At 38.6% G+C, this 27,333-nt stretch overlaps 1 protein-coding gene across 3 annotated transcripts in view; it reads right to left on the reverse strand.

The window, feature by feature from the left end:
• HACD4 (3-hydroxyacyl-CoA dehydratase 4) overlaps positions 1-27,333 on the reverse strand; it is a 48,458-nt gene that overhangs the window by 576 nt on the left and 20,549 nt on the right. For all 3 annotated transcript variants that reach the window (XM_008689798.2, XM_040631472.1, XM_040631471.1), the window contains exons 4-6: positions 17,480-17,592; positions 12,764-12,870; positions 604-729 (exon numbers count right to left, since the gene is read on the reverse strand). In XM_008689798.2, coding sequence (XP_008688020.2) covers positions 604-729; positions 12,764-12,870; positions 17,480-17,592 — 346 coding nt within the window. The remainder of the gene's footprint in view (positions 1-603; positions 730-12,763; positions 12,871-17,479; positions 17,593-27,333) is intronic.

Raw genomic sequence — 27,333 nt, forward strand, 5'->3', positions numbered from 1 at the left:
CCCCTCTCTTTAGGGTAGCGCTCTCTGCCACCCCTCAAGTTTCACATCTGTCTTCTCCCTTATGCATTGTTCTTGTCTGATACTGACTGGCTCTAGAACAACGACCTTGGGGATTTGTCAAGGTTAGAGCTGCAGAGAGTGAAATGTAATCACAGAAGTCCTTTGCCAATTATATTTTCTTAACATTTAAGTTTTTGTTCCACGCATTTTTCTTGTGGTGTTAGCACCTACTCCCACGTGCCTGCTGGGAAATGCCAGCACATAAAACCCAACAAACAGGAAACAAGACAGAAATGGCCCAGCCTGCTTAGTTGGACATCTGTGTTTTCTCTGTAGATCCCTGTATCCATGGTCAGACTTCTAAGTTTCCTACACGACTCAGGTATGACCTGCTGGTGAACCTGTTCTTGTTTATACAGTGAAACACTGATCTATTTGATCTTGTGATGTCCTGCAAAAAGCACGATAACTTCTAGGTGCTTTCCTAACAAGCCGGGCTTCCTTCTCGTTTCTCCCATGTCCACAGACCTTTCTGTTAAAGTAGATAGCAGCACACACCAGAAAGCACTGGAAGAGTGCAAAAACAAAACAAAAGCCACTTACCTATAAAGAGCATCATGAGATATATTTTCAGCACGTACGGGAAATAGATGGGTAAGTCAAAGGGCAGCTTTGTGGAGTAAGTGCCAAACGATTCAAAGTAAGGCAGCGACTGATAGATGGCAAGCGCTGTTTGAAGAACAGAGGAGGAATTGTGAAAGGCCCCCTCATATCACTACAGGGATGTATATACGTAAATGTCGACGGAGTTGAAGGAACTTTGAACTTTATGACAGTTGCTAAATCCTTTAGCTAAAGCTACAGCTTGATACAGAAATCAGTGATTTAACAGGCAAGGCCGTTACCACAGTGTGACTTGTTGAACTTTTCTCCATTTTATACTTGGTTATACCTACACAAAAATCATTTCTGTTTCTTGAAATGGTCTCCCCCCAACCCTAGTCCTCTTCTCACAAATAGGAAAATGAATTTGAAAAATGCTGCATATAGTTTCTTCTTGGTACCATAGAGATTCTGAAAAGCTCTGCAGTAAAGAAACTGGTTTTACTTAACATTTTTTCAGCTTAACTGGCCTTGGAAGAGCACCTCCTTCCTCCTCACCCACTAGTAGAACTTACTTAAAGAATGCTGAGAAACTCTGGGAGAAATGGCGGCCAAAATATTTTGAAGGAGGAGGCTGGTGTCAGATAAGACACGGAGGGTCAGAGAGGCAGGGGCAGATGGTGGGGTAGGAGGGTCCTGAGCTCACCTCATCCTGTGGACACCCCAGGTGAACAGCTACATCTGCACAACTCTGAAAACCACCGAAAGACAGAACAGACCTTCCACAGCTAATGGTAGAGAGAAGGTCACATGGAAAAGGGTAGGGGGAGTGGAGTTGTGGCTGGTGCCCCGGTGAGACTAACCTCAAAAGGGAGGGACACTACAAGCATGAAGAAGCCAGAGGACCACACCCCACACCAGAGACCTGTGGCACTGGGGGGATCTGCACTGCAAACATGAGTCCCAATCACATCTGGCTTTGAAAACCAGTAGGGCTTATCTTTGGGAGCCTTAAAAATCAGCAGGATACAATGTGAGTAGAGGGAAGGAAATCATAAAGGTCAGAGCAGAAATAAATAGAGACTAAAAGCAATAGAAAAGATCAATGAAACCAAGAGCAGGTTCCTTGAAAAGATAAAAAATTAATAAACCTTTAGCCAAGCTCATCAAAAAAAAAAAAGGAGAGGACCAAAATAAAATCCGGAAACAAAACAGCAGAAAGAGTAACTAACCTACGTAAATACAACAGGTTATGCACACGTACACGCCAGCAAACTGCACAGCTTAGAGCAAGTTCCTAGAAACGTACACCTTTCCAAAACTGAATCAGGAAAAAATAAAAAATCTGAATAGACTATTAGTAACAAACTTGAATGGATAATTTAAAAAATCCCAACAAAAGTCCAGGCTAGATGGATTTGCAGGTGAAGTCTAACAAGCATTTAAGAGTTTATACCTATTCACGGCAATCTATTCCAAAAAATAGAAGCGGAAGGGAAGCTTCCAGATACATTCTATGAGGCCAGCATTACCCTGATATCAAAACCAGGCAAAGACACTACCCCTCCAACCCCCCCAAAACACAGGCTATTATCCCTAAATCCTCAATAAATAGCAAACCACATTCAGTAATATTCCCCATGATTAAGTGGGACTGATTATGGGGATGCAGGCGTGGTTCAATATTTGCAAATCAATGTGATACGATCAATAGATGAAGAAAAAGCATTTGACAAAATTCAGTATTTGATCATGATGAAAACTCAACATAATAAAGGCAACATATAAAAAAGCCCAAAGCTATCATATTCAATAAGAAACAGAGCTTTTCTTCTAAGATCAGGAACAAGTCAGATGTCTACACCTCCTGCTTTATAGTTACTAGAAGTCCTAGCTATATCAGACAAGAAGAGGAAACAAGAGGCATCCAAAGTGGCAAGAAGTTAAACTCACTGCACACGACAAGATACTATACATAAAAATCCTAAAGACATCACAAAAAGAAAACTATTAGAAGTAACAAATTCAGTAAGGTTGCAGGACATAAAATTAACACATAGAAATCAATTGCATTTCTATACACTAATAATAAAGTAGCAGAGAAATTAAGAAAACAACAATCCCATTAACAATTGCATCAAAAAGAATAAAATACTTAGAAATAAACTTAACCAAGCAGTGAAAGACCTATACTCTGAAAACTATAAGACACTGGTGAAAGAAACTGAAGATGACACAAATAAATGGAAAGATATACCATGCTCATGAATTGGAAGAATATCATTAAAATGTCCATACTACCCAAAGCAAACTACAGATTTAGGGCAATCCCTATTCAAAATACAATAGCATTCTTTATAGAACTAGAACAAATCATCCTAAAGTTGGTACAGAATCACAAAAGACCTCAAACAGCCAAAGCAATCTTGAGAAAGAACACAGCTAGAGATACCACAATTGCATATTCCAAGATATATGACTAAGCTGACATAATCAATATAGTACCGGCACAAAAATAGACGTATAAAGGGGCACCTGGGTGGCTCAGTCGGTTAAACATCTGATTCTTGGTTTTGGCTCAGGTCATGATTTCAGGGTCATGAGACTGAGCTCGACAACGGGTTCTGCATTCAGTGGGGAGTCTGCTTGAGACTCTCTCTTCCTCTGCCCACCCCCGGCTCTAAAATAAATAATTTTTTTTTTTTTAACAAAAATAGACATGTAGGGGATATCTGGGTGGCTCAGTTGGTTAAGCATCCAAATCTTAATCTCCTCTCAGGTCTTGATCTCAGGGTTTTGAGTTCAAGCCCTACACTGGGCTCCACGATGGGCATGGAGGCTACTTAAAAAAAAAAAAAGACCTAGATTAATGGAACAGGATAGCCAAGAGATAAACCCATGCCTATATATTTTGTCATAACAAAGAAGGCAAGAACATACAATGGGGAAAAGACAGTCTCTTCAATAAATGATGCTGGGAACACTGAATGGCCACATTCAAAAGAAAAACTGGACTTCTTTCTTATATCAGACACAAAAATAAACTCAATGGATTAAAGACCTAAATGTGAAACCTGAAACCATAAAACTCCTAGAGGAAAACAAGCAGTACACTCTTGGATATTTCTCTTAGCAACATATTTATGGATAGGTCTCCTCAGAAAAGGGAAACAAAAGCAATATAAAGTATTGGGATTACACCAAAATAAGATTTTGCGCAGTAAAGGAAACCAACAAAACAAAAAGATAACCTACTGAGTGGGAGAAGATATTTGCAAATTATTTATCTTATAAGGTATTAGTATTCAAAATATATGAAGAACTTATATAACACCAAAAACGCAATTCAGTTTGAAAATGTGCAGAAGACATGAACATACATTTCTCTGAAGAAGACATACAAATCCTCAACATCACCAATCATCTCAGAAATGCAAATAAAAATCACAATGAGATATTACCTCAAAAAAACAAGTGTTGGCAAGGATGTGGAAAAAAAGAAACCCTTTTGCTTGCACTGTTGGTAGGAATGTAAACGGGTGCAGTCACTGTGGAAAACAGTAAGGAGGTTTAAAAAAAAAAATCAAATACAGAAATACCACTATGATCCAGTAATTCCAAAACTGGGTATTTACCCAAAGAAAACAAAAACATCAATTCAAGAAAATAAATGCATCTCTCTGTTTACTGCATCATGATTTACAGTAACCAAGATATGGAAGCAACCCAAGTGTCCACCAATAGTTGAATGGATAAAGACGTAGTGTGGTGTGTATACACACAAATATACACAACAGAATATTACTTAGCCATAAAAAAGAAGGAAATCTTACCATTTGCAAGAACATGGAGGGACTAGAGGGTACTATGCTAAATAAGTCAGACAGAAAGACAAATGCCATATGGTTTCACTTATATATGGAATCTAAAAAACAGAAGAACAAAAAGCAGAAACAGACCCATAAATACAGAGAACTGATGGCTGCTACAGAGGCGGGGGTGGGGGGTTTGGGCAAAATGGGTGAAGGGGAGTGGAAGATAAAAGCTTCCAGTTATGGAATCAATGAGTCGCAGGGCTAAAAGGTACAGGACAGGGACTGTAAGCAATAGCACTGTAATAGTGGTGCACGGTAAGAGATGTAGCTACCCTGTGGTGAGCACAGCATAACACAGAGCTGCTGAATCACTATGTTGTATGCCTGAAACTATTATAACATCGTGTGTCACCAATACTTCAATAAAAAAAAAAAATCAGTGGGGCTTAACTCCAGGAATGTTAAAAATCAGTAAGCTTAATGCCAGGAGAGTCAGAGGGCAATAGGAAACTGAGTCCCAGCATTTAAGGACCCAGCATAATAAGTAGCTTGGCAGAGACTCAGTGCAGAAAAGTACATGGGGTACATGTTGAGGAAATTTACTGACTAGCAGTTTGAAAAGTACATGGGGTACATGTCGAGGAAATTTACTGACTAGTCTTAAATTGTGTGCTAGAAGGGCAGGGATCTTCAGGAGATTTCTCTGGGAACAAAAGTGCTGACAGGTGCCATTTCTCTTCCCCTCCCCCAGCCTAGATGGCTAGACGCTTATGGAAGTTAGCGCTAACCCTGTCTATCTTGCTAGCACCATGTGATTGACCTGACCCATCCAACCTGCCCCCTTCAGCAGGCAACCCTCCAAAGGGGCTCCTGCCCTGGGGAGGGGAGAAATAAGCCCCACACACCAGTGCACCCACAGTTTCAGCAGCCCGGGATCTTTGCTGGCTGTGCAGGGAGTAAGCCCTGCACTTTGGTGCAACAGAAATTGTGCTAGAGTGCCTAACTGCAGACACAGGGCTGACTGCTGGTCTTCCCACCAAATAGTCACAGAGGCCTCAACCAGCCCTCTCAATAGTGTAGGGACCAAACCCTGCTCAGTGTGCCCACAGCAGGCAAAGTGGGTCACAGCAGCTGGCTAAACTGAAAGCAGCTATGGCTCAGCCACAGCAGTAAGGCACATTTAGCCCACACAGCGGACATTCCTAAAGTGCCTGATTTTGAAGACCAAGGGGAAACTGTGCTACAGGACTCCACAGGACCTCTTCAATATAAGGCCACTACTTTCAAGACCAGGAGATGTAGCTAATTCATCTAATACACAAATACAAAGGGTTAGACAAAATGAGGAGACGGAGGAATATGACCCAAATGAAAGAACAAAATCACAGTAAAAGAGCTAAATGAAACAACCAATGCGCCCGATATAAAGAGTTCCAAGTAATGGTCATAACGATACTGGATGTGAGAAAGAGTGGATGATCCCAGTGAGAACTTCAAGAAAGAGAAAATAACAAACCAGTTAGAGCTGAAAAATTCAAAAAATCAAATAAAGACACTGGAATCAAGAGCAGATCAGAGGATGCAGAAAGATCAACAATCTGGAAGACAAGGTAACGGAAAGTAATCAAGTTGAACAACAAAAACCAAAAAAGAATAAAAAATGAGATCAGTTAAGGGAACTCAACATCATCAAGGGTAACATCATTCACATTATAGGGATGCAAGAAGAGAGAGAAGGGAGCAGAAAACATTATTTGAAGAAATAACTAAAAACTTCTCTCATCTGGGAAAGAAAAGAGCATCACATTTCAGGAAGCACAGAAAGCCCCTAATGAGATGAATCCAAGGAGGTCTACACCAACACACATAAATTAAAATGGCAAAAAGCAGTGATACAGAATGAATTATTTATTTATTTGACAGAGAGACAGACAGCGAGAGAGGGAACACAAGCAGGGGGAGTAGGAGAGGAAGAAGCAGGCTCCCAGTGGAGGAGCCTGATCTGGGGCTCGATCCCAGAACACCGGGATCACGCCCTGAGCCGAAGGCAGACACTTAACGACTGCGCCACCCAGGCGCCCCTGGAATGAATTTTTAAAGCAGCAAAAGAAAACCACTGCACACAGGGAAATCCCCAATGGCTATCAGCTGATTTTTTTCAGGAGAAACTCTGCAGGCCAGAAGGCAGTGGCATAATTAGACCAGATGGCCCTAACAGATATATACAGAACATTCCATTAAAAAACAGAACATGCATTCTATTCAAGTGCACACAGAACATTCTCCAGGATACATCAAATGTTAGGCCACAACACAAGTCTCAAAAATTTTAAAAAGACTTGAAGTCCTATCAAGCGTTTTTTTCAACCATGACATTATGAACTAGAAATCAATTATAAGAAAAACTTGAAAAGAATACAAATACGAGAAGGCTAAACATGCTATCAAACAATGAATAGGGCAACAAAGAAATCAAAGAGAAAATTTTAAAAATACACGGAGACAAATGAAAATGGAAACACTGCAGTCCAAAATCTTTGGGATGTGGCAAAAGCAGCTCTAAGAAGGAAGTTTATAGCAATACAGCCTATCTCAAGAAACAAGAAAACTCTCAAACAATCTAAAGTTATACCTAAAGGTATACTCCACATACTCTAAAGGAGCTGGAAAAAGAACAAAGCCTAAAGCTAGTAGAAAGTAGAAGGAGGGAAATAATAAAGACTAAAACAGAAATAAGTGAAAAAGTAAAAAAAAAAAAAAAACAGATCAATGAAACCAAGAGCTGGTACTTAGAAATAACCAAAATTGATAATTCTTCAGCCAGACTCATCAGAAAAAAAGAGAACTAAAATAAAATTAAAAATGAAGGAGAAGAAATAACTGATACCAGAGAAATACAGAGGATAAGATAATATGATGAAAAATTATATGCCAACAAATTGGACAACCTAGGAGAAACAGAAAAATTCTGAGAAATATACAATACCCCAAAAAGTGATTAAGGAAGAAATAGAAAATTTGAACAGACCAATTACTAGTAATGAAATTGAATCTGTAATAAAAAACCCAACAAACAAAAGTCTGGGACCATATAACTTCACAGGTGAATTCTACCAAACATTTAAAGTGTTAATACCTGTCTCAAATTATTCCAAAAAATAGAAGAGGAAGGAAAACTTCCAAACTCATTCTACAAGGCCATCATTACCCTGATTTCAAAACCAAAGACACTGTTAAAAGGGAAAAAGAGAAAAAAAAAATACCTACAGCCAGTATCTCTGATTAACAGAGTGCAAAAATCTTCAACAAAATACTAGCAAACTGCATACAGCAATACATTAAAAAAGATCATTCACCAGGAACAAGTGAGCTTTATTCCAGGGATGCAAGGGTGATTCAATATTTGTAAATCAGTAAATGTGATAATATCACATTGACAAGAGGAAACAAAACCCATAGGACCATTTCAATAGATGCAGAAAAAGCATTTGACAAAATACAGCATCCGTTCATGATAAAAACTCTTAATGAAATGGGTTTTGAGGGAACATACCTCAACATAATCAAGGCCACATGTGAAAAACCCACAGCTAACATCATAATGCTGAAAAACAAGGTTTTTCTCTAAGATCAGGAACAAGACAAGGATGTCCACTCTCACCATTTTTATTCAACAGAGTACTGGAAGTCCCCGCTGCAGCAATCAGAGAAGAAAAAGAGGTTTCCAAATTAGCAAGGAAGAAATTAAGCCAGCACTTTGCAGATGACATGCTACACCACATACAGAAAATCCTACGGACTCCACTAAAAAACTATTACAACTGATACATGAATTCAGTAAATTTGCAGGATACAAAATTAACAGAGAATTCTGTTTCATTTCTTCTATACACCACTAACCATTTACACTTGCGTCAAAAAGAATAAAATACCTAGGAATAATCTTAACCAAGGAGATGAAAGACCTACACTCCACAAAATATAAGACCCTGGTGAAAGAAACTGAAGATGACACAAATGGAAAGATCTACCATGCTCACGGATTGGAAGACTATCATTAAAATGTCCATAGTACCCAAAGCAAACTACAGATTCAATGCAATCCCCATAAAAATATCAATAGCATTTTTCATAGAAACAGAACAAATAATCCTAAAATTTGTGTAGAACCATGAAAGACCTTGAATAGACAAAGGAATCAAGAAATCTTGAGAAAGAAGAACACAGCCAGAGGTATCACAATTCCAGATTTCAAGACATGTGACAAAGCTATAGGAATCCAAGCAGTACGGTACTGACATAAAAACAGATACACCGATCTGTGGAACAGGATAGAGAATCCAGAAAAAACCCCATGCCTATACACTCAATTAATTTATGACAAAGAAAAGAATTTACGGTGGGGAAAAGACAGCCTTTTCAATAAATGGTGCAGAAAAAAAACGGGACAGCTACATGCAAAACAATGAAGTTGGACCCCTTTCTTAGACCGTACACAAAAATAAACTCAGAATGGGGGCGCCTGGGTGGCACAGCGGTTAAGCGTCTGCCTTCGGCTCAGGGCGTGATCCCGGCATTGTGGGATCAAGCCCCACATCAGGCTCCTCCGCTATGAGCCTGCTTCTTCCTCTCCCACTCCCCCTGCTTGTGTTCCCTCTCTCGCTGGCTGTCTCTCTCTCTCTGTCAAATAAATAAATAAAATCTTTAAAATAAATAAATAAATAAAAAATAAACTCAGAATGGATCAGAGACCTCAATGTGAATCCCAAAACCATAAAACTCCTGCAAGAAAACATAAGCAGTAATTTGGACATCACCCTTAGCAACATACTTATAGATAAGTCTCCTCAGACAAGGGAAATGAAAGCAAGCTTAACTATTGGGACTACATCAAAATAAAAAGCTTTTGCACAGCAAAGGAAACCACCAACAAAATAAAAGACAACCTACAGAATGGGAGAAGATATTTGAAAGCAAAATATCTCACAAAGGGTTAATGTCCAAAATATATAAGAACTTATACAACTCAATACCAGACACTTGGTTAACTATCTGATTAAAAAACAGGCAGAGGACCTGAACAGACATTTTTCCAAAGAGATACAGATGGCAAATAGACCATGAAAGGATGCTCAACATCACTAGTCATCATGGAAATGCAAATCAAAATCATAATGAGATATCACCTCACACCTGTCGGAATAGCTAGTATCAATCAATCAATCAATAAATAAATAACAAATGCTGGTAAGGATGGGAAGCAAAAGAAACCTGATACATTGTTGGTGGGCACGTAAATAGGTACAGCCACTGTGGAAAATAGTATGGAAGTTCATCAAAAAAATTAAAAATAGAAATACCATACCAGGGAACTCATACTTACTAGGAAATGTCACATTCAAATATTAAATGGGAATGGGGTGAGCAGTCTTAAAGGTACAGAGACCCTCATGTTGAACACACACGAGTGCACTGCATGAGTGAATGCTTAAAATATACTTAAGATTTTGTCTAATATATTTCTTTGTGAGAAATTATTGCTTAATAAAATGGATAATTACAGTGTTAGCTTAAAAAATAAAAAGAAATACCATACCATCCAGTAATTTCACTACTGGGTATTTAACCAAAGAAAACAAAAACACTAATTTGAGAAGATACATGCTCCCCTGTGTTTACTGCAGCACGATTTACAATAACCAAGGAAGCAACCCAAGTGTCAACAATAGATGAATGGATGAAGATGTGTTAATGTGTTGGAGAAGATACACACACACACACACACACACACACACACACAGTGGAATGTTACTGAGAGGGTATTATGCCAAGGAATAAGTCAGAGGGGAAAAAAACCAGATGATTTCATTTATACATGGAATATAAAAAATAAAAAACAGACTCTTAAATACACAGCACCAACCTGTGGTTGCCAGTGGGAGGTATTTGGGGGACGGGCCCAATAGATAAAGGGGATTAAGAGGTATAAACTCCCAGTTATAAAATGAGTAAATGGTGGAGATGAAAAGTACAGCATAGGGAATATAGTCCATAATACTCTAATAACGCTGTACGGTGACAGGTGGTGACTACGCTTACTGTGGCAAGCAATGAGTGACGTATGGAATTGCTGAATCAATGTGTCGTACGCCTGTAACACTGTGTGTTAATTATACGTCAATAGAAATACAAAGGAGGAGGTTCTATGAAGCTGTATCTCACATGTAGATGTTTTATGACATTTTATGAAATGATAATGCACTACGGTTATATAAAATGTTGAAGGGGACACGGGAACTATGCACTGTGTTTGTAACTTCTTGTGAGTCTAAAATTATTTGTAAATAAAAAAACAAAGAAGAAATGTTGGGCAGCCACAGCTGTTAGAGCCTGAGCCGGATGCGTGGCAGGGGCGCAGGGTCCGCAACTGACCTGCCATCTAAGATTTCCCGATGCTTCACGCAAGTCTCTAGCATTTAATCAGTATAAACCGTTGTCTTGGTTATCTATAGAACTTGCTTTTGTCTTTTATATTATTGGATGGGAAACTATAGTTATTTTTAAATATTTGAGTCATTAAGAGTAAAGTAGGTTTTCTTAACTACATATTTTTATACTCTGGGGCATGTGACATATAAAGAAACATATAAAGGTTAAGACTACAGTTACCTATATTCTGCCGCCCGGAGCCATTATTGACATTTTGTCACATATGCTTCCAGACTCTTTCTTCATATACTTTACTTTTTAATTGCAAGTATAAGTTTATGAATCTAATTTCAATAAAAGAAATGGGTTTTATGGCAAACATATTGAAACATGGCTTTCCCAGAAATGTGAAGGCTTAACGTTATCAAATAAGGAGAATGGAAAAGTTTTCTATAGTTATTCATCTTTTATCTTTAGGAAAAGATTACTCCTATCTCTACCTTATTCCTTTATAATATATTCTTTACAGTATTTTTCATATAACAAAGGAATGTACTTAATAAATGGTTCAATGAGTGAAGAATCTCATTCTCAAATGAGCAATCTAGTTTCTTTTTTTTTAGTTTTTAGGAGTATTCTCTAGATTCTTTTGGCATAGCCTATTCTAAAAATAAGTAATTCTTCTGAAAGCAAAACAAATTTTAAAGTTCCACCTAATATGATTTACTATAAACTTTTCTCTGGTCATCGGAAGACAGAAAACATGTGGATAGAATATATACACTTTATGATTATCGCCAATGTCACCATCATATTCTATTAAATTTCTTTTTGTATGTTTTCCCTTAGTTACCTTAATATGCTTTCTTAATTTCTTTATGCCTTCTGTTTTCAAAAATTTTAATGTCTGTTTCAGAAAGTTCCCTACCATTCTGCCAAAACCATTACAGAAAGAAGCATATATTCCCCTAATATCCTCAAAAGCTTTTAGCAAACTGATGAATTATTTAAGTTTTAGGTTTACATTCAGGCTAAGTAGCTAGCTTACTTCATACTGTATTCGGTAATTTACTCACTGTTAATTGAGCATGTATATTGGGTGCGTGAGAAAAAGGGAAGCAAGGAAACAACCCCATATCCCCAAGCTGCTTAGAGACTGGACAGGAAACAGACATTATCCAAAGAATCACACAAATGTCTAATCACACCTGAGATAGGTCTTATGAAAGAGAGACTCATGGTGCTGTACTTGTTGGGAGGGGTGGGGATGGACTTAGATGAGAAAGTTGAGGAATGCTTCCCTGAGAAATTGAGAACCAATCTACAGGTCTCCCGAACTCTAGTTAACTGTTCCTGGCAGACAGTGTGATGCGCGGTAGGTGGTTAAGTGGGAAAGATAGTCCCGCCAGGGGGAACTGAATTTCTATGCATTAAAAATAATCACTGGGGCGTCTGGGTGGCTCAGTCGGTTAAGCATCCGACTCTTGATCTCAGCTCAGGTCTTGATCTCAGGGTCATGAGTTCAAGCCTCATGCTGCGTGTGAAGCCTACTTAAGAAAAAAAAAAAAATCACTGAGTCACTAAACGTTAAACCCCTTTTTGATGAGTAAACTGAGAGAAGTTAAATGATTTGCCCAAAACTCATACAGCGAGTTAATGAAGTTAAGGGCCTGTACTCAGATGTCTTCATTCCTCATCTAATATTTTGTCTACTCTGCAAAGTTGCTTCCCCCTCTAACTCTGTTTCTTAATGCTTTGCTTTTTTGCATCAAGGGAAGTGTGCCAGGAATGATGCACTGAGTCAGCTGTCAGCTAGCAGCGGCAAAAATAGTAATTTAATCATCAGAAAGTTAAGTGAACCATTCTAACTAGATTGCTTTTGTCGGTCAGCAATAATGCGAAGTCACTTTTCTTACCTTCAGCAAGAACACACAGAGGATAAATCGGCATCCACAGTGTCTGACTGAGCCAGGTCAAGACGGCATAGGAGATCCCTACGACTGATAACATGCTGTAAGTGTACCTGAAAGACGACAAAAGCTCAGAAACATCAATCCTGCTGATGTCTGGGAAAGAACAAGAGAAGAAAATACCTTACACTGTAATTAAATACAGAGATACAACTGGAAAGTTTAAACTCCTATCATTTAAGCAGGAGAAGAGATAAAAATAAATAAGGGAAAGGGAACTGTGTCAGTCTGGCTTCTCTCCGGGGGTGGATCATGGATAATTATGGAGGTGACCAAAGAAAAATGGAACCCTTATCCCTCAGCAAATTACAAGTTTCCCTGATTGGTGACTTCAGTTTCACTCAGAAGGTAAGCCCATTTAATGCAGCATACAGCTAGGTTTCTAAAGACACATACTTGCAAATATTTAGGGAATGAATTTAAAATGCAAGTGTGACTTCCAAGTCCTTCTCTGGCTTCCCTCTGCTTGTGTGGTTGTGCGATCCTGTTGCGTGATCAATGAAAGAACTGGCTTAGAGGACTGTTTTGTGTGCAGTCGGTGGTTTGAAAGCTGCCCTCATGATGTAACAGATGAAGTAGTCTACATCCTTCTGATTCTCTGACTGGAGGTCCTGCTAAAGCACAGAGTGCTGGGCCGTATGCCCAGCGTCTCATTCCGTGGGTCTGAGGTAGAGCCAGAGAATTTGTACTATAAACTAGTTCCAGGGGATGCTGATGCCACACTCGTTTGGGGACTATACTTTGAGAACTACTGGGATAGGCAGTCCATGATATGGCAAAACAAAATCTGGAACTCTGAAAACAGGAATGGACAAAACTAAACCTTTCTCCCATTCCAGAACCCCAATTCCATTCCTCAGAGGCAATGACCAATGCCAGTTTTTTATATATCCTCTCGAATCTTTTTTGCATTTGCTTATCTGTGTATATAAATACTATATATCAACAGTCCAAGCCTTCGCTAAACATGGCATGTTATCAAACTTGATTTGTACCAATCTCAGTGAAAAATGGAATCTATTTTTTATTACTAGAGTGTATAGATAAGCATCTTATATATTTAAAGCCATTTTTGATGAAGTCCAATGTATCTTTTTTTCTTTGGTGGCTTCTGTTTTTGGTGTCTAAGAATCCACTGCCAAATCCAAAAAAAAACAGATTTACCCCCATGTGTTCTTCTCAGTTTTATAGTTTTAGCTCTTACATTTAGGTTTTTGATCCATTTTAATTTTTGTATATGGTGTGAGGTTAAGGGTCCACACATCTTGTTGTCCCAGCACCATTTGCTGAAAAGACTATCCCCCCCCCCATTTAATGGTCTTGGTACCCTTGTCAAAAATCAATTGACTATAAATGTGAGAGCTTATCCCCGAACTACCAATTCTATTCTATGATATATCCTTATGCCAGTACCACATTCTTGATTATTATAGCTTTGTAGTGAGTTTTGAAATTGAGAAGTGTGAGTCTTCCAACTATGTTCTTCTTCAAGACTGCTTGGGCTAGTCTAAGTTCCTTGAATTTCCGTATGAGTTTTGAGATCAGCTTTGCGATTTCCACAAAGCAGCCAGCTCAGATTCTAATAAGGATCGCAATTAATATGCAGATCAATTTGGAGAGTGTTGTAGTCTTAACAGGATTAAGTTTTCAACCCATAAACATGGATTACCTATTTAGAAATTCTTAAATTTCTCCCAGTATTTTATAGTTTTCAATGTAGAAGTTCTGCACATCTTCTGTTAAATGTATTCCGAAGTACTTCATTTTTTTGATGCTATTATGAATAAAATTTTTTCCTTAATTTTATTTTAGGATAGGTCATTCCAAGTGTATAGAACACAACTGATTTTTGTATATTGGTTTTGTATTCTACAACCTTTCTTTACCAGTTTGCTAGTTCTAGTATTTTTAGTGAATTCCTTATGATTTTTTTATGTACAAAATCATATAACCTACCAACAGAGACTGTCCTCCTTCCTAACAGGATTGCTTTTTACAGCATTTTCTTGTCTAACCGCCATGACGAGAACTTCCGGTACAATGTTGAACAGAAGTGGCAAGAGTGTACATCCTTGTTTCATTCCTCATCTTAGGAGGAAAGCATCAGTCTTTCAACATTAACAATCATCTGGATGTGGATTTTTTATAGACGCCTTTATCAGGTTAAGGAAATTTCTAGTCCTTGCATTTATTTAAGATTTTATTTATTTGAGAGAGAGATTACACACGCACACAAGCAGGGCAGAGGCAGAGGGCAAAGCTGACTCCCTGCTGAGCAGGGAGCCTGATGTGGGGCTTGATCCCAGGACCCCGGGATCATGACCTGAGCCGAAGACAGACGTTTAACCGACTGAGCCACCCAGGTGCCCCTCTAGTCCTTGCATTTAAAAAAAAAAAAAAAAAAGTCATTTTAGGGTAAACTTGGGAAGATAATTCCACCCCAACTTTACAGAGGAGAACTGAGTTTCAAAAAGGCTAGGTGCTCAGGAATTGCACTTCTAAGTCAGCAGAAATGAAAGCCTATGTGCATACAAAAGCTTCCACATGAATGTTCACAGCAGTATTCCTCATAACCAAAAAGTTATGTCCATCAACTGAAAAAGGAATAAAATACTCGAAAACATTATGCTAAGTGAAGGAAATCAGTCACCAAAGGCCACATCTTGTATGGTTTGATTTATATGAAATGTCCAGAATAGGCAAATTCATAGAGACAATATGTTAGTGGTTGCCAGGGGCTGAGAGGAGAAAATGGGGATTTTACTGCTAAGGGAGCTTGGGGTTTCTTTAGAGTGCAATGAAAATGTCCTCAAATTAGTAATGATAGTTATACATCTTTAAATACCCTAAAAACCACAAATTTTCTATTTTAAAAAGGTGAATGTTGGAGGCACCTGGGTGGCTCAGTCAGTGTGGAGCCTGCTTAAGATTCTCTCCCTTTCCCTCTACCCCTCCCCACCCCCACTCTTGCTCTAATCAATTAATTAAATTAAAAAAATAAAAGGGTGAATGTTAAAGTACATGAATTATCTCAATTCTGTTACTTGTTTTTGAAGGTTCAGTGGTATGTCCAAGATTATATAGCAAGTAGTGGAGGTGGGATTCATCCTAAGGTCTTCTATGTTAAAAAGCCCTTCCATGACATCATGAGACTACTCAATGTTAAAATCATTTTGTTGTCTAACGGGTTTAACTGACTTTTAAGGGACTGAATCAACACTGAAAGAGTCAGGCGTACCAGAGAACAACATGTCAGAAAGTCACAGTCCCAGATGGGGCTCCTTGTCTCATGAACAGAAAGTCACAGGCTACAAAAGTCCATGAAATTCACCCCAAGTCTACAACATTATCAGTTAAAAATGAGGAATAACTTACTAAATTATATATACAAAGAATTAGTCATTTTACGTTCAACAAAACATTTCATTCTAACTCAGTTTAGGGCTCAACCCATTATTTAGAAATACTTTAATTCAGCTGAGTTACAATATAATAAATGAAGAATTTACATAACCTCAGCTAAAATGCTAGTGCTCTTTCGTTACTTATCCACATCCAGCTCTTTCAAGTGGAAGGGGCGGGTCTCGCTTGTGAAAGCAAAGCAGTTAGGACACCTCCCAAGATGAGCCTCTGAGCAAAGGGGACTGTTTACCCCACTGCTGGTATAGAAAAGACTAGACCCACCTCTTAGCAAAGTTTTAGAAATAGAAGGAAACTGAAGATGATCTACAGCAAAGGTTCTTAACCCGAGGTTCAAGGGTTCCCAGGGAATCCACAAAATAACCTCAGTACGTCATTTGAACCCACTGGAATTATATACAAAATGTATCACGGAGATAAAAAGTACAGCATAGGGAATATAGTCAAAAATACTGTAATAATGTTGTATGGTGCCAGACGGAGACCGCACTTATCATGGTCAGCACTGATTACCGTACAGAACTACCCAATCGGGCACCAGGGTGGCTCAGTAGGTTAAGCATCTGCCTTTGGCTCAGGTCACAATCCCAGGGTCCTGGGATCGAGCCCCGCGTCGGGCTCCCTGCTCAGTGGGGAGCCTGCTTCTCCCTCTCCCTCTGTTGCTCCCCCTGCTTGTGCTTGCTCTGTCAAATAAATAAAATCTTTAAAAAAGACCTGTCCAATCAGTATGTTGTACACCTACAAACTAATATGACATTGTAAGTTAATTATACATCAATAAAAAGAACACAAAATAAACGTATGCAGAGGTTCGTTCTCCCCAGAGCGATGAGGCCATATACTTAAAATATTCTGGAATTCACAGAAACCAGCTTTGTAAATCCAGACTACGACGTAGCAGAAGTCTTGCTTTGCTTGTTAGAGTAACGTGTACCTGAGCAATTTCAAGGAATGCCTTCCATTAGCAAGCAGCCGTGAGGTTCATCCCAAATTGGTGCTATGCCAAGTCTTCTGCTGGAAACGTGAAGGCCCTGATTTGCTCTTGTAATTCCGCAGGAGGTTTGCATTACCTCCACTATGCCCATTATGGAAAGCGCTCAGAATGCATTTCCATATCAAGACAAAATAACTTGGAAAGGGGTTGTTTTTCTCTCTCAGTCAAAGTAACCAAATGTAGGCAGCTATTACTGGTTTCGTTGTAGAAAAGCACCTTGGCTGTAAGCGAGGATTTTGCCTCCTTACCTAACCATATCCAACAGGTTCCAAAAGATGAATAAAACACACACCACGTGCTTCTCTTGGACTTCTTCTTGACTGGTGATCACCACAAAGAGGATGACTATTCTCTCTGTGAGCTAACAAAGAAACAGCAAAGTCAAGAATTAGGATCATCTGTTAAGCATGTAGGTAATTTTCTAATTTTAAAAACCAGAGTTCCTCTTCAAAGTGTGCTTTAACTGGAAATAGGTATGCTAAACTAGTAACGTGAGCTCTCAGGGAGTAGGGCTGTAGGTCAATTTCACTTCCTCCTTGGTGTTTTTTGTGTCCTCCAAATTATATATAATGAATGAAAAGAAAACAAGACATATTTTATCTGATCAGGGAATTTTCCCTCCTGCGGTATATGCGCCCATGTTTTTCCCACTCTGGCAAGCTTTTGTGGAATGTCCACCACGTATTAGATGCCAAGGTTATACATATAGTGAAAGCACGGTCCTTGCTCCGGAGGGTAGCAGTGGTAGGAGAATGTGGGGGTAGAATTCCAACGCAGTGTGAATACTGCGGTCATTTAAAGTGCTCTGAATGGGAACACAGGGGAGGGACATCCCTGCCTGGGGAAAGGATGCAGAGAAACTTATGAAGACGGGCAACACCTCAGCTGGATCTGGGAGAAGAAGCAGGAGTTTGTCAGGTAGACTGAATAGGAAACAGGACGTCCTAGGTCAGAGGAGCAGGCAAAGCAAAGAGGCAGAGGTGTGAAAATGCAGGTGTATTTAGGGAGTAAGGAGAACCCCTGGAGGCCGGAGTTGGGGGAAAGTGCAGAAAAGGGAATAAATAGGAGATAAAATTGAAAACGTGGCAGGGGCTGGGTTGGCCACGAAATTTCGATTTCATCTAACAGGGAAACTATTGCAGCTCTTTTTTTTTTAGGGGGTGAATGGAGAGGGGAAGAGAAGTAATATAATCCTAACCTTTATAAGCCAGCGGAAAATGAAAGGAATTCAACATACACATTTTTTTTTCCAAGTCAGTAAGCATTTGCAAATCATGGAGAATTCACACACTTACAGCTTAGCTCCAATTACTGACCTCAAAAAATAAGTTCTTCTTTCCCAATCTAAATATAATGTGCCTTCTTATATTGTATTAATGCCCCCTGTACAGTCTGCATTTTTTTTTAAACAAAACATTCTACTTTGCTCTCAGTGGTCAAAGGAAAATGTACTTGAGATTGAGGGAGCGTATTAGTGATAAAAGGGGAGGACTGCTTTATATGTTTCAGTAGTTGTCTTTATTTTTAAGGCAGATCAAGGAGAAAAGAATGGAACAATTGGTGACTTAGAATCATAGGCTGTTCATCCTGGAAAATCACCTAGTGCAGAGAAATCCAAGATTTGCCAACACTGGGCCACATGATCAGATATGCACGTGCCCAAGCTGTCGGCACGCATGACCGCAGCAGTGAATCAGATATGATTCAAACCTTAGTCAACCTATTGAAGCCATTTACATAGCTGTACTGACTTGTCCATCTTTCTTTAAAATGCCCCAGTTTCTTGATTTAATTATATTTACATAATGAAGTATACTTAACTGCAATTATTACCAAATGATCCAAGCTTGCGGTCAATGACACCTGGCAGCCTTCAGATAAAAGATCTTAGCAGCAAATAAGTACTTAGGAACCTCCTAATCTTATGTTTGGTCAGTGCCTAATTAGGAAAATCATCTAATTTTTGATAAATCTCAAGATACACATACATGAGTGCATACATACAGTGCACATTTCTAATTATATGGCTGACTACAGAAAGCAAAACCCGAAATAACGCTTGATAAGATGGATCTCGAGGGTCCACTCTAGATTAGCCCAATCTTACCTTTTTACAAATAAAAAACTGGGGAACCAGAGAAGTGACTTGCCCTAGTGGCAGACCTGGAAACATACAGCCCACATTCTGTGGTTTGCAGAGTTATAAGCTAACCATGATGCCAGACTGCCCCTTCACTGATGAGTACAGAAAGGCAAATCTCCTAAAACAAAAATGGTGCTGCACAGAATTCACCCTGTTGAATATCATCACTTGAGGGGCGCCTGGGTGGCGCAGTCGGTTAAGCATCTGCCTTCAGCTCAGGTCGTGATCCCAGGGTCCTGGGATCGAGTCCCACATCAGGCTCCCTGCTCAGCAGGAAGTCTTCTCCCTCTGCCCCTCCCTCCTCTTGTGCACATCTCTCTCAAATAAATAAAAATTCTAAAAAACAACAAAACAAAGTGAACGTGACTTGCCTACAAATCTGGAGTAAAATCTAGACAATGTGATTCTAAATCCCTTGTTCTGAAACACTAATACATTTTCCCCTTGTTACTTTATGGGCTACCCTCATGCCTAATATCCAGGTTATAGTCTACCCTTTCAAAAAGCCTCTCTTCAAAAGTTAAACCTTAAAATAAGAACCTCCTTGATATTCTAAATCAACATAAAAACACTTCTGGAAAACAGACTTTTTCAATCTGTTGCTTTTTTATGTATAACAATTTGACCAGTTATCTGGAGCTTTACACTTGTGAGAACTTAGCACTTGGTCATTTTAAATAAGTCCTAAGAGAACATGACTAATTGCTAATGGCTTTTTAGTGTTTAGTGTGGCTCAAACTAGGTAGAATAAAAGTACAATAAAAAACCCTATAACTTAGGCCAAATTAAACATTGTCTTAATGTGGTCTACTCAGAAGTATGGTAACTATAAAACAGAAATACTTTGCATTTTTATGTTCTATTTGGGAATCCTAAATTCTAAGTTAAGCAGTGACTAAAACTAAGTTGTTATTTAATAAATGGCAGCTGGCACTTCAGTTATCAATTACATAGTTACAAACTATTCCCTCTATGGAGAGAATTTCTAGAATTAAGTAGTAGAAAAAGAAATGAAGAGAACAATCACATTTACAATTGCACAAAAGACCCAAAAAAACCCCCAAAATACCCAGAAATAAATTTAACCAAGGAGATGAAAGACCTGTACTCCAGAAACTATAAAACTCTGATAAAAGAAATTGAAGATGACATGTAAATGGAAAGCTATTCCACGCTTATGGGTTAGAAGAACCAATATTGTTAAAATGTCCACACCAGGGGCTCCTGGGTGGCATAGCGGTTAAGCATTTGCCTTCGGCTCAGGGCGTGATCCCAGCGTTATGGGATCGAGCCCCACATCAGGCTCCTCTGCTATGAGCCTGCTTCTTCCTCTCCCACTTCCCCTGCTTGTGTTCCCTCTCTCGCTGGCTGTCTCTATCTCTGTCAAATAAATAAATAAAAAATCTTAAAAAAAAAAAAAAATGTCCACACCACCCAAAGCAATCTACAGATGTAATGCAATCCCTATCAAAATGCCAACAACATCTTTCACAGAACTAGAATAAAGAATCCTAAAATTTGTGTGGAACCACAAAAGACTTCAAATAGACAAAGCCATCTTGAGAAAGAAGAACAAAGCTGGAGCTGCTACAATCCCAGATTGTAAGATACATGACAAAGCTGTATTAATCAAAAGACAAAGCCGTATTAATCAAAACAGTATGGTATTGGCACAGAAACAGACACATAAATCAAGGGAACAGGATAGGGAGCCCAGAAATAAATGCATGCTCATATGGTCAATTAATCTACAACAAAGGGGGCAAGAATACACAATGGGGAAAAGACGGTCTCTGCAACAAATGGTGCTGGGAAAATGAGACAGCTACATTCAAAACAATGAAACTGGACCGCTTTCTTACACCACACACAAAAATAAACTCAAAATGGGTCAAAGACCTAAACATGAGACCTGAAACCATAAAAATCCTAGGAGACAGCACAGGCAGTAATTTCTTTGACATCAGCCATGGAACCACTTTTCCCGACAGGTCTCCTCAGGCAAGAGAAAACGAACGTGAAAGGAAACTACCGAGACTACACCAAAACAAAGAACTGTTGTGCAGGGAAGGAAACCATCGGCAAAAAGGCAACCTACTGAACAGGAGAAGATATTTGCAAATGACACATATCCTGTAAGGCGTTAGTACCCAAAATACATGAAGAACTTCTACAGCACCAAATACACCGAATGATCTCATTACGAATAGGCAGGGGACCTGAATAGACCTTTTTCCAAAGACATTCAGATGGCCGAAGACACATGAGACGATGCGCACATCACTCGGCATCAGGGAAACACAAATCAAAACCACAACGAGATACCGCCTCACATCAGTCAGGATGGCTAAAATCAGAAACACAGGACATAGGTATTAGTGAGGACATGGAGAAAAGGAACCTTCGTGCACTGCTGGTGAAAATGTCTGTGGTGCAGTCACTGTGGAAGACAGTAGGAGGTTCCTTAAAAATTAAAAATAGAATTACCATATGACCCAGTAATTCCACTACTAGATATTTACCCAAAAAAAACCAAAAACACTAATTTAAAAAGATATACACACCCTTATGTTTATTGCAGCATTACTTATAATAGCCAAGATAAGGAAGCAACCCAAGTGTCCATCCACAGAAAATGGCTAAAGAAGACGTATGTTATATATAATGGAATTTTTAAATTATTTTATTTAAATTCAATTTAGTTAACATAATGTATTATGTTTCAGAGGCAGAGTTTAGTGATTCTTCAGTTGCACATAACACCCAATGCTCGTGCCATCACGTGCCCTCCTTAATCCCCACCATCCAGTTACCCCATTCCCCACCCACCTCCCCTCCAGCAACCCTCAGTTTGTTTCCTATAGTTAAAAGTCTCTTATGGTTTGCCTCCCTTTTTATAAATTTGGGTTTTTTTAAATATTTTATTTATTTACTTGCGAGAGGGACAGCACAAGTGGAAGGAGAAGCAGAGGCAGAGGGAGAAGCAGACTCTCTGCTGAGTGGGAAGCCTGATGCAGGGCTTGATCCCAGGACTCCGAGATCATGACCTGAGCCAAAGTCAGCCGCTTAACGAACTGAGCCACCCGGGTGCCCCAACTCCCTCTCTGATTTTATCTTATTTTGCTTTCTTTCTCCATTGTTCATCTTCTTGTTTCTTGAATTCCACATATGACTGGAATATTACTCATAAGAAAATGAGATCTCGCCATCTGCAACAGCATGAATGGACCTAGAGGGTATAATGCTACGTGAAATGAGAAAGACAAATACTATAGGATTTCATTCATAAGTGGAATTTAAGAAACAAAACAAATGAACAAACAGAAAGGAGAAACAATAAAACAGACTCAAATACAGAGAACAAACTGATGGCTGCACAAGGGGATGTGGTGGGGGGCTGAGTGAAACAGATAAAGGATATTAAGAGCACACTTACTGTGGTGAGCGCTGAGTAATGTATAGAATTGTTGAATCATACTGTACCCTGAACTACGACACTAAATGTTAATTATACTTCATTTTAAAAAGAAATAAAAATTATTTTTAGCCTCAAAGACTATTATTTTACTAAAACAATAACCCAAACTATTTCCATCCTACGAACTTTTGTTAAGAACTTCAGAAACATCCTTAACATGTTCAAAACCACCAATTACAGGGCGCCTGGGTGGCTCCGTTGGTTAAGCGGCTGACTTCGGCTCAGGTCACAATCCCAGGGTCCTGGGATTGAGCCCCGCATTGGGCCCCCTGCTCAGTGGGGAGTCTGCTGCTCCCTCTTCTACTCCCCCTGCTCGTGTACTCTCTGTAATAAATAAATAAAAATCTAAAACAAAACAAAAAAACCCACCAATTACTTTCTTCTATAAGACATAAGCATTTACATATTTCTATTTAAATATTTTTTGTTTATTCATCATTCAGTAGATATTTATTGAGTGCACTGTTCTGGGTCCTGGGAGATGTAGCTATGAACAAGACCAAGTTCCAGCCCTCAGGGTATTTATATCCTCCTTGGTGAGATATACAGTAAGCAAATTTAGAATAGTTGAGAGTTCAAGACAAATAGCCTAAATCCAAATTTTCACTCCACCATTCACAATGTACGGGCCTTGGGTAATTTATTTAGCTTCTGTGCTAAGTAATTAGACTGCAGATAATAATTAGCATTAGCCTTATATAGTAAATTATAAAGGATAAGGTTATTATCGAAGACTTGAAGATTCAATGAGTTAATGGACATGAACGTAGAAAACTATTTGGCACATAAAAAGCCCTAAATAAATGTAAGTTATTACTAATAAAATAAACATAATTTAATGTAGTGATTAGTATATTCACAGGAAAATATATGTTTCTATATAGATCATTAAGACTATCAGTGAATAAAAAAGGTTAATCTCAGCATCTTTAAAATTATACTATAAATAGAGTTTTATAACAATCACACTGAAGAACTCCATGGATCAAATACAAAAAAAAAAGTAAAAAGGGAAAAATCTAAAATCTTACCTACAGGGTGAATTGTGTCATTCATTCCCAGGAGGCTTCAACACTGAGAACATGAGCCTGACACACATTCCAGGACAGTTTCATCTCTAACAATACAAACCTGTTCTCAACTCAAAACTGGAGAGAAAACCCATAGGACTACATGGAAAACCAGATTACTTCATCTAGCACTGCAAAGAGACACCTGCTTCACAGCTAAAAAGAAATCAGGGTGAAACTTGGCTGTTTCCCTAAAAGGGTTTATGTCAAGGCACCCTTGTCTTCATATTTGTTCTCAGAATCTACAACCGTGAAAAGTCTTTGGAGTGATTTTTGGCAAGCAGACCCCTGCCTGCCCTTCGCAGAAACAGGAGGTGATATTCGTAAATATAAAAACGGTTTTTGCAATTTGGGTTCACAAATGTAAGTTTCTGTGGGCACAGTAAGCTGGGGGCAGTAATTCCTAGTGTTCTGAATTATAGATTTTTCAAGTTTTGTAAACTAACACACATGCAGCAGGTGTGTCTTGCAATGCAAAGGAAGAATGCAGAATTTAGCCATTTTAATTCAGTTATGTATGAAGTCTTTGAATTTCAAGCATTTCTCCAAAGGTGAAGAAGTAAATGGGATTACTCTGAGAGTTTCCTAAATGTGCATCGGTCTGATGCCCTGATCCAAAGGCTAGTTTTGTGGATGTTTTCCCCTCTCCTGGAGTCGAGACAACCTAGAGCTAGGTCAATAAAGACCTCTCCCGGGGCGCCTGGGTGGCTCAGTCGTTAAGCGTCTGCCTTCGGCTCAGGGCGTGATCCCGGCATTCTGGGATCGAGCCCCACATCAGGCTCCTCCGCTATGAGCCTGCTTCTTCCTCTCCCACTCCCCCTGCTTGCGTTCCCTCTCTCTTGGCTGTCTCTCTCTGTCGAATAAATAAAATCTTTAAAAAATAAATAAAATAAAATAAAATAAAAATAAAAACCTCTCTCAGGCTTCTGCACAAAGTTCGAACAAAGTCCTTCAAGATCAGTATTTCAGGGTTGGCAGTGTTTCCACACTATAAAAACCCAGTTGTTTTTAAAAATAGAAAATAAAATAGAAAATAAAAGCCAAGTTATTTTGATTACACCAACTGAAATAAATGAATTTCCCAGTTCAACTTTTTTTTTCTTACTAAGCTAAATATGTGAGCTCTTTTGGGAGGAAGAGGTTAGAGAGGAAAGATGCCTAGTTTTCACTTATATTATCATGTCTTATAATAGTTATGTGTTTGTTTTGGACCTAAATTACTTTCCCATTTTATAAATTAAAACATAAAAAGTTTACTGTATTTCTTTATATGATTTTAATTGATATGTAATTATTTCCAAAAAAGGATGTCTATAAGCAACTATTTATGTCACAGTTTTGCCTTTTTCCCCTAAAGTATATTTTTTAAAAAATACATTAAATTTATTATTGTTTATTGTATATTGTGTATTTTGAAAATACATTAAAATTTTTTATTGTCCTAAATTATTTTAGCCTTATTGTCAATTGTGTATAATTTCGGAAATTCATAATGGCTTTTCCCTGTCAAAATAAAGATGTGTGTATAAAACATCTAGAAACGCACGGAACAAAACACAGAAAACAGACCTCCTGGATACCTGCCACCACCATTTGATACACGGCTCAACCAGCTAAATCTTCCTGTAGCTTTTTGGAGTTGCTTATCTTGATATTTTGGAAGACCAGTTTCCAAAACAAGATTTCAGTCATGCCTTCGTCTCACAAAGGTCATGGCAAAACAACATCACAGATACGCGGATGTGTTTTTTGGCCCACGGAAAGCAGCTGGACGCCGTGCATTTTTCAAGATACTGTGCGCGACCAGCCAGGATTACCGAGTAGCTTAGCCACATTCTTAACTACAGTTTCCTCACTTAAAAATGGGGAAACAGGAAAACCAAGAATGGTTACACAACCTTAGAGTTTTGTTTGGTTTTTTTGAAACAGAGGCCTCAGAGTCATCTCATAATGAGGGAATTCTTCTGTCGGCAGAACTCAAAGGAAAGGGGGTAGAAAACGCCACTCTGAACATGACGATACGGGTTTCTGAAGCTCTTTCCAACACCAGGTCCTTCTGGAAAACTGTAGAAAAGATAGTAAATGAGTAACGCAAATAGAGGACAGATAAAATCGCAGAGAGATTAAAAAAAAAAAAAAAAAAAAGGAAGCCAGACAATCACAACAAAAATAGTAACCCAGGGTGAAAATGGTGGCTGTCTTCCCTGATGTGGTGAATCCCTCTCTTGTTATCCATGCCGACAAAAAAGACTTAAAAATCACTCGAGCCCCATTAACAGCAGACACTGCAAACTCACTTTGAATAAAAAGATTCAATATATATATATGTGCCATTATTAGTTTAAATTACCAAACCAGGATATAGTTTGATTACAGCGATCATAGTTCTAGAAACCATTACATTAATAGTGATTAAAACCACATTTAAATACTCTAGGACTTCTAGAACTCCAAGAAATCAGATTTCTAAGTTGTATAATAATTTCTATTACAGGATAAGCCTACATAATTTTGGAAATCATAAAAAAGGTGCATATCTTCTAGGCATCGTTAAGGTCTTCTATTTTCTTTCTTCCCAGTCTACCTGTCCTGTTTCTCACCTGCATTTCTTACATTGTAACTAAAATAACACTACTCTTAGTTTTGAAAATGCTGTTATACTATGGAACTAATTATTAGCCAATTTAGCCTTAAGAAGTAAAAAGTCCAGGGGTGGAGGTGACTCGGTCAGTTAAGTGTCTGACTTCAGCTCAGGTGATGATCTCAGGGTCTTGGGATTAAGCAGCCCATTTGGGCTCCTCACTCAGCAGAGTCTGCTTGTCCCTCTGCCTCTTCCCACTCTAGTGTTTTTTCTCTCTCTCTCTCAAATAAATGAAAACCTTAAAAAAATTAAAGTCCAAAGAAGTATACCAAAAGAAAACATAACTTAGACTTTCAATGAATTTGGTCATACTCCAGGCAAAATAATTCCCTATGACAGCCTACAACTTTCATTCAACCTGGGTCGTTAATTCTGTCTCTAGAATGAGCGTGACAGGATGCTAGAACTGTAAGTGTTTTGGTTGTTACATGAAATACACATCAATAAATCTTGTTCCCCAAAAATATGCTTCTTCGGGGACAGATATGTACCCCTTTTTATAAGGAAATATACTTAAGGGAAGTCCATCTAGGTCTTGGCTAGCTGGCTACTCTGTTATTAGGAGTTCAGACTCTAAATATTACCCTGATTTTTATTTTACATTTGCTATTTCAAGACATAAAATGTCTTCACATCCTAATGAATACTATTTCTCTACTTTTATTTAATAAGTAAAATTTAAAATCTCCCATAAACTTCTAATGCTAAGTTCTTAATAGGCTCCTTAGGATTATATTCCTATTTCCATCTTTTAAACTTTCATGGTATTT

This window comes from Ursus maritimus, unplaced genomic scaffold (genome assembly GCF_017311325.1).
Source record: "Ursus maritimus isolate PB19 unplaced genomic scaffold, ASM1731132v1 scaffold_17, whole genome shotgun sequence".
Lineage (NCBI taxonomy): Eukaryota > Metazoa > Chordata > Mammalia > Carnivora > Ursidae > Ursus > Ursus maritimus.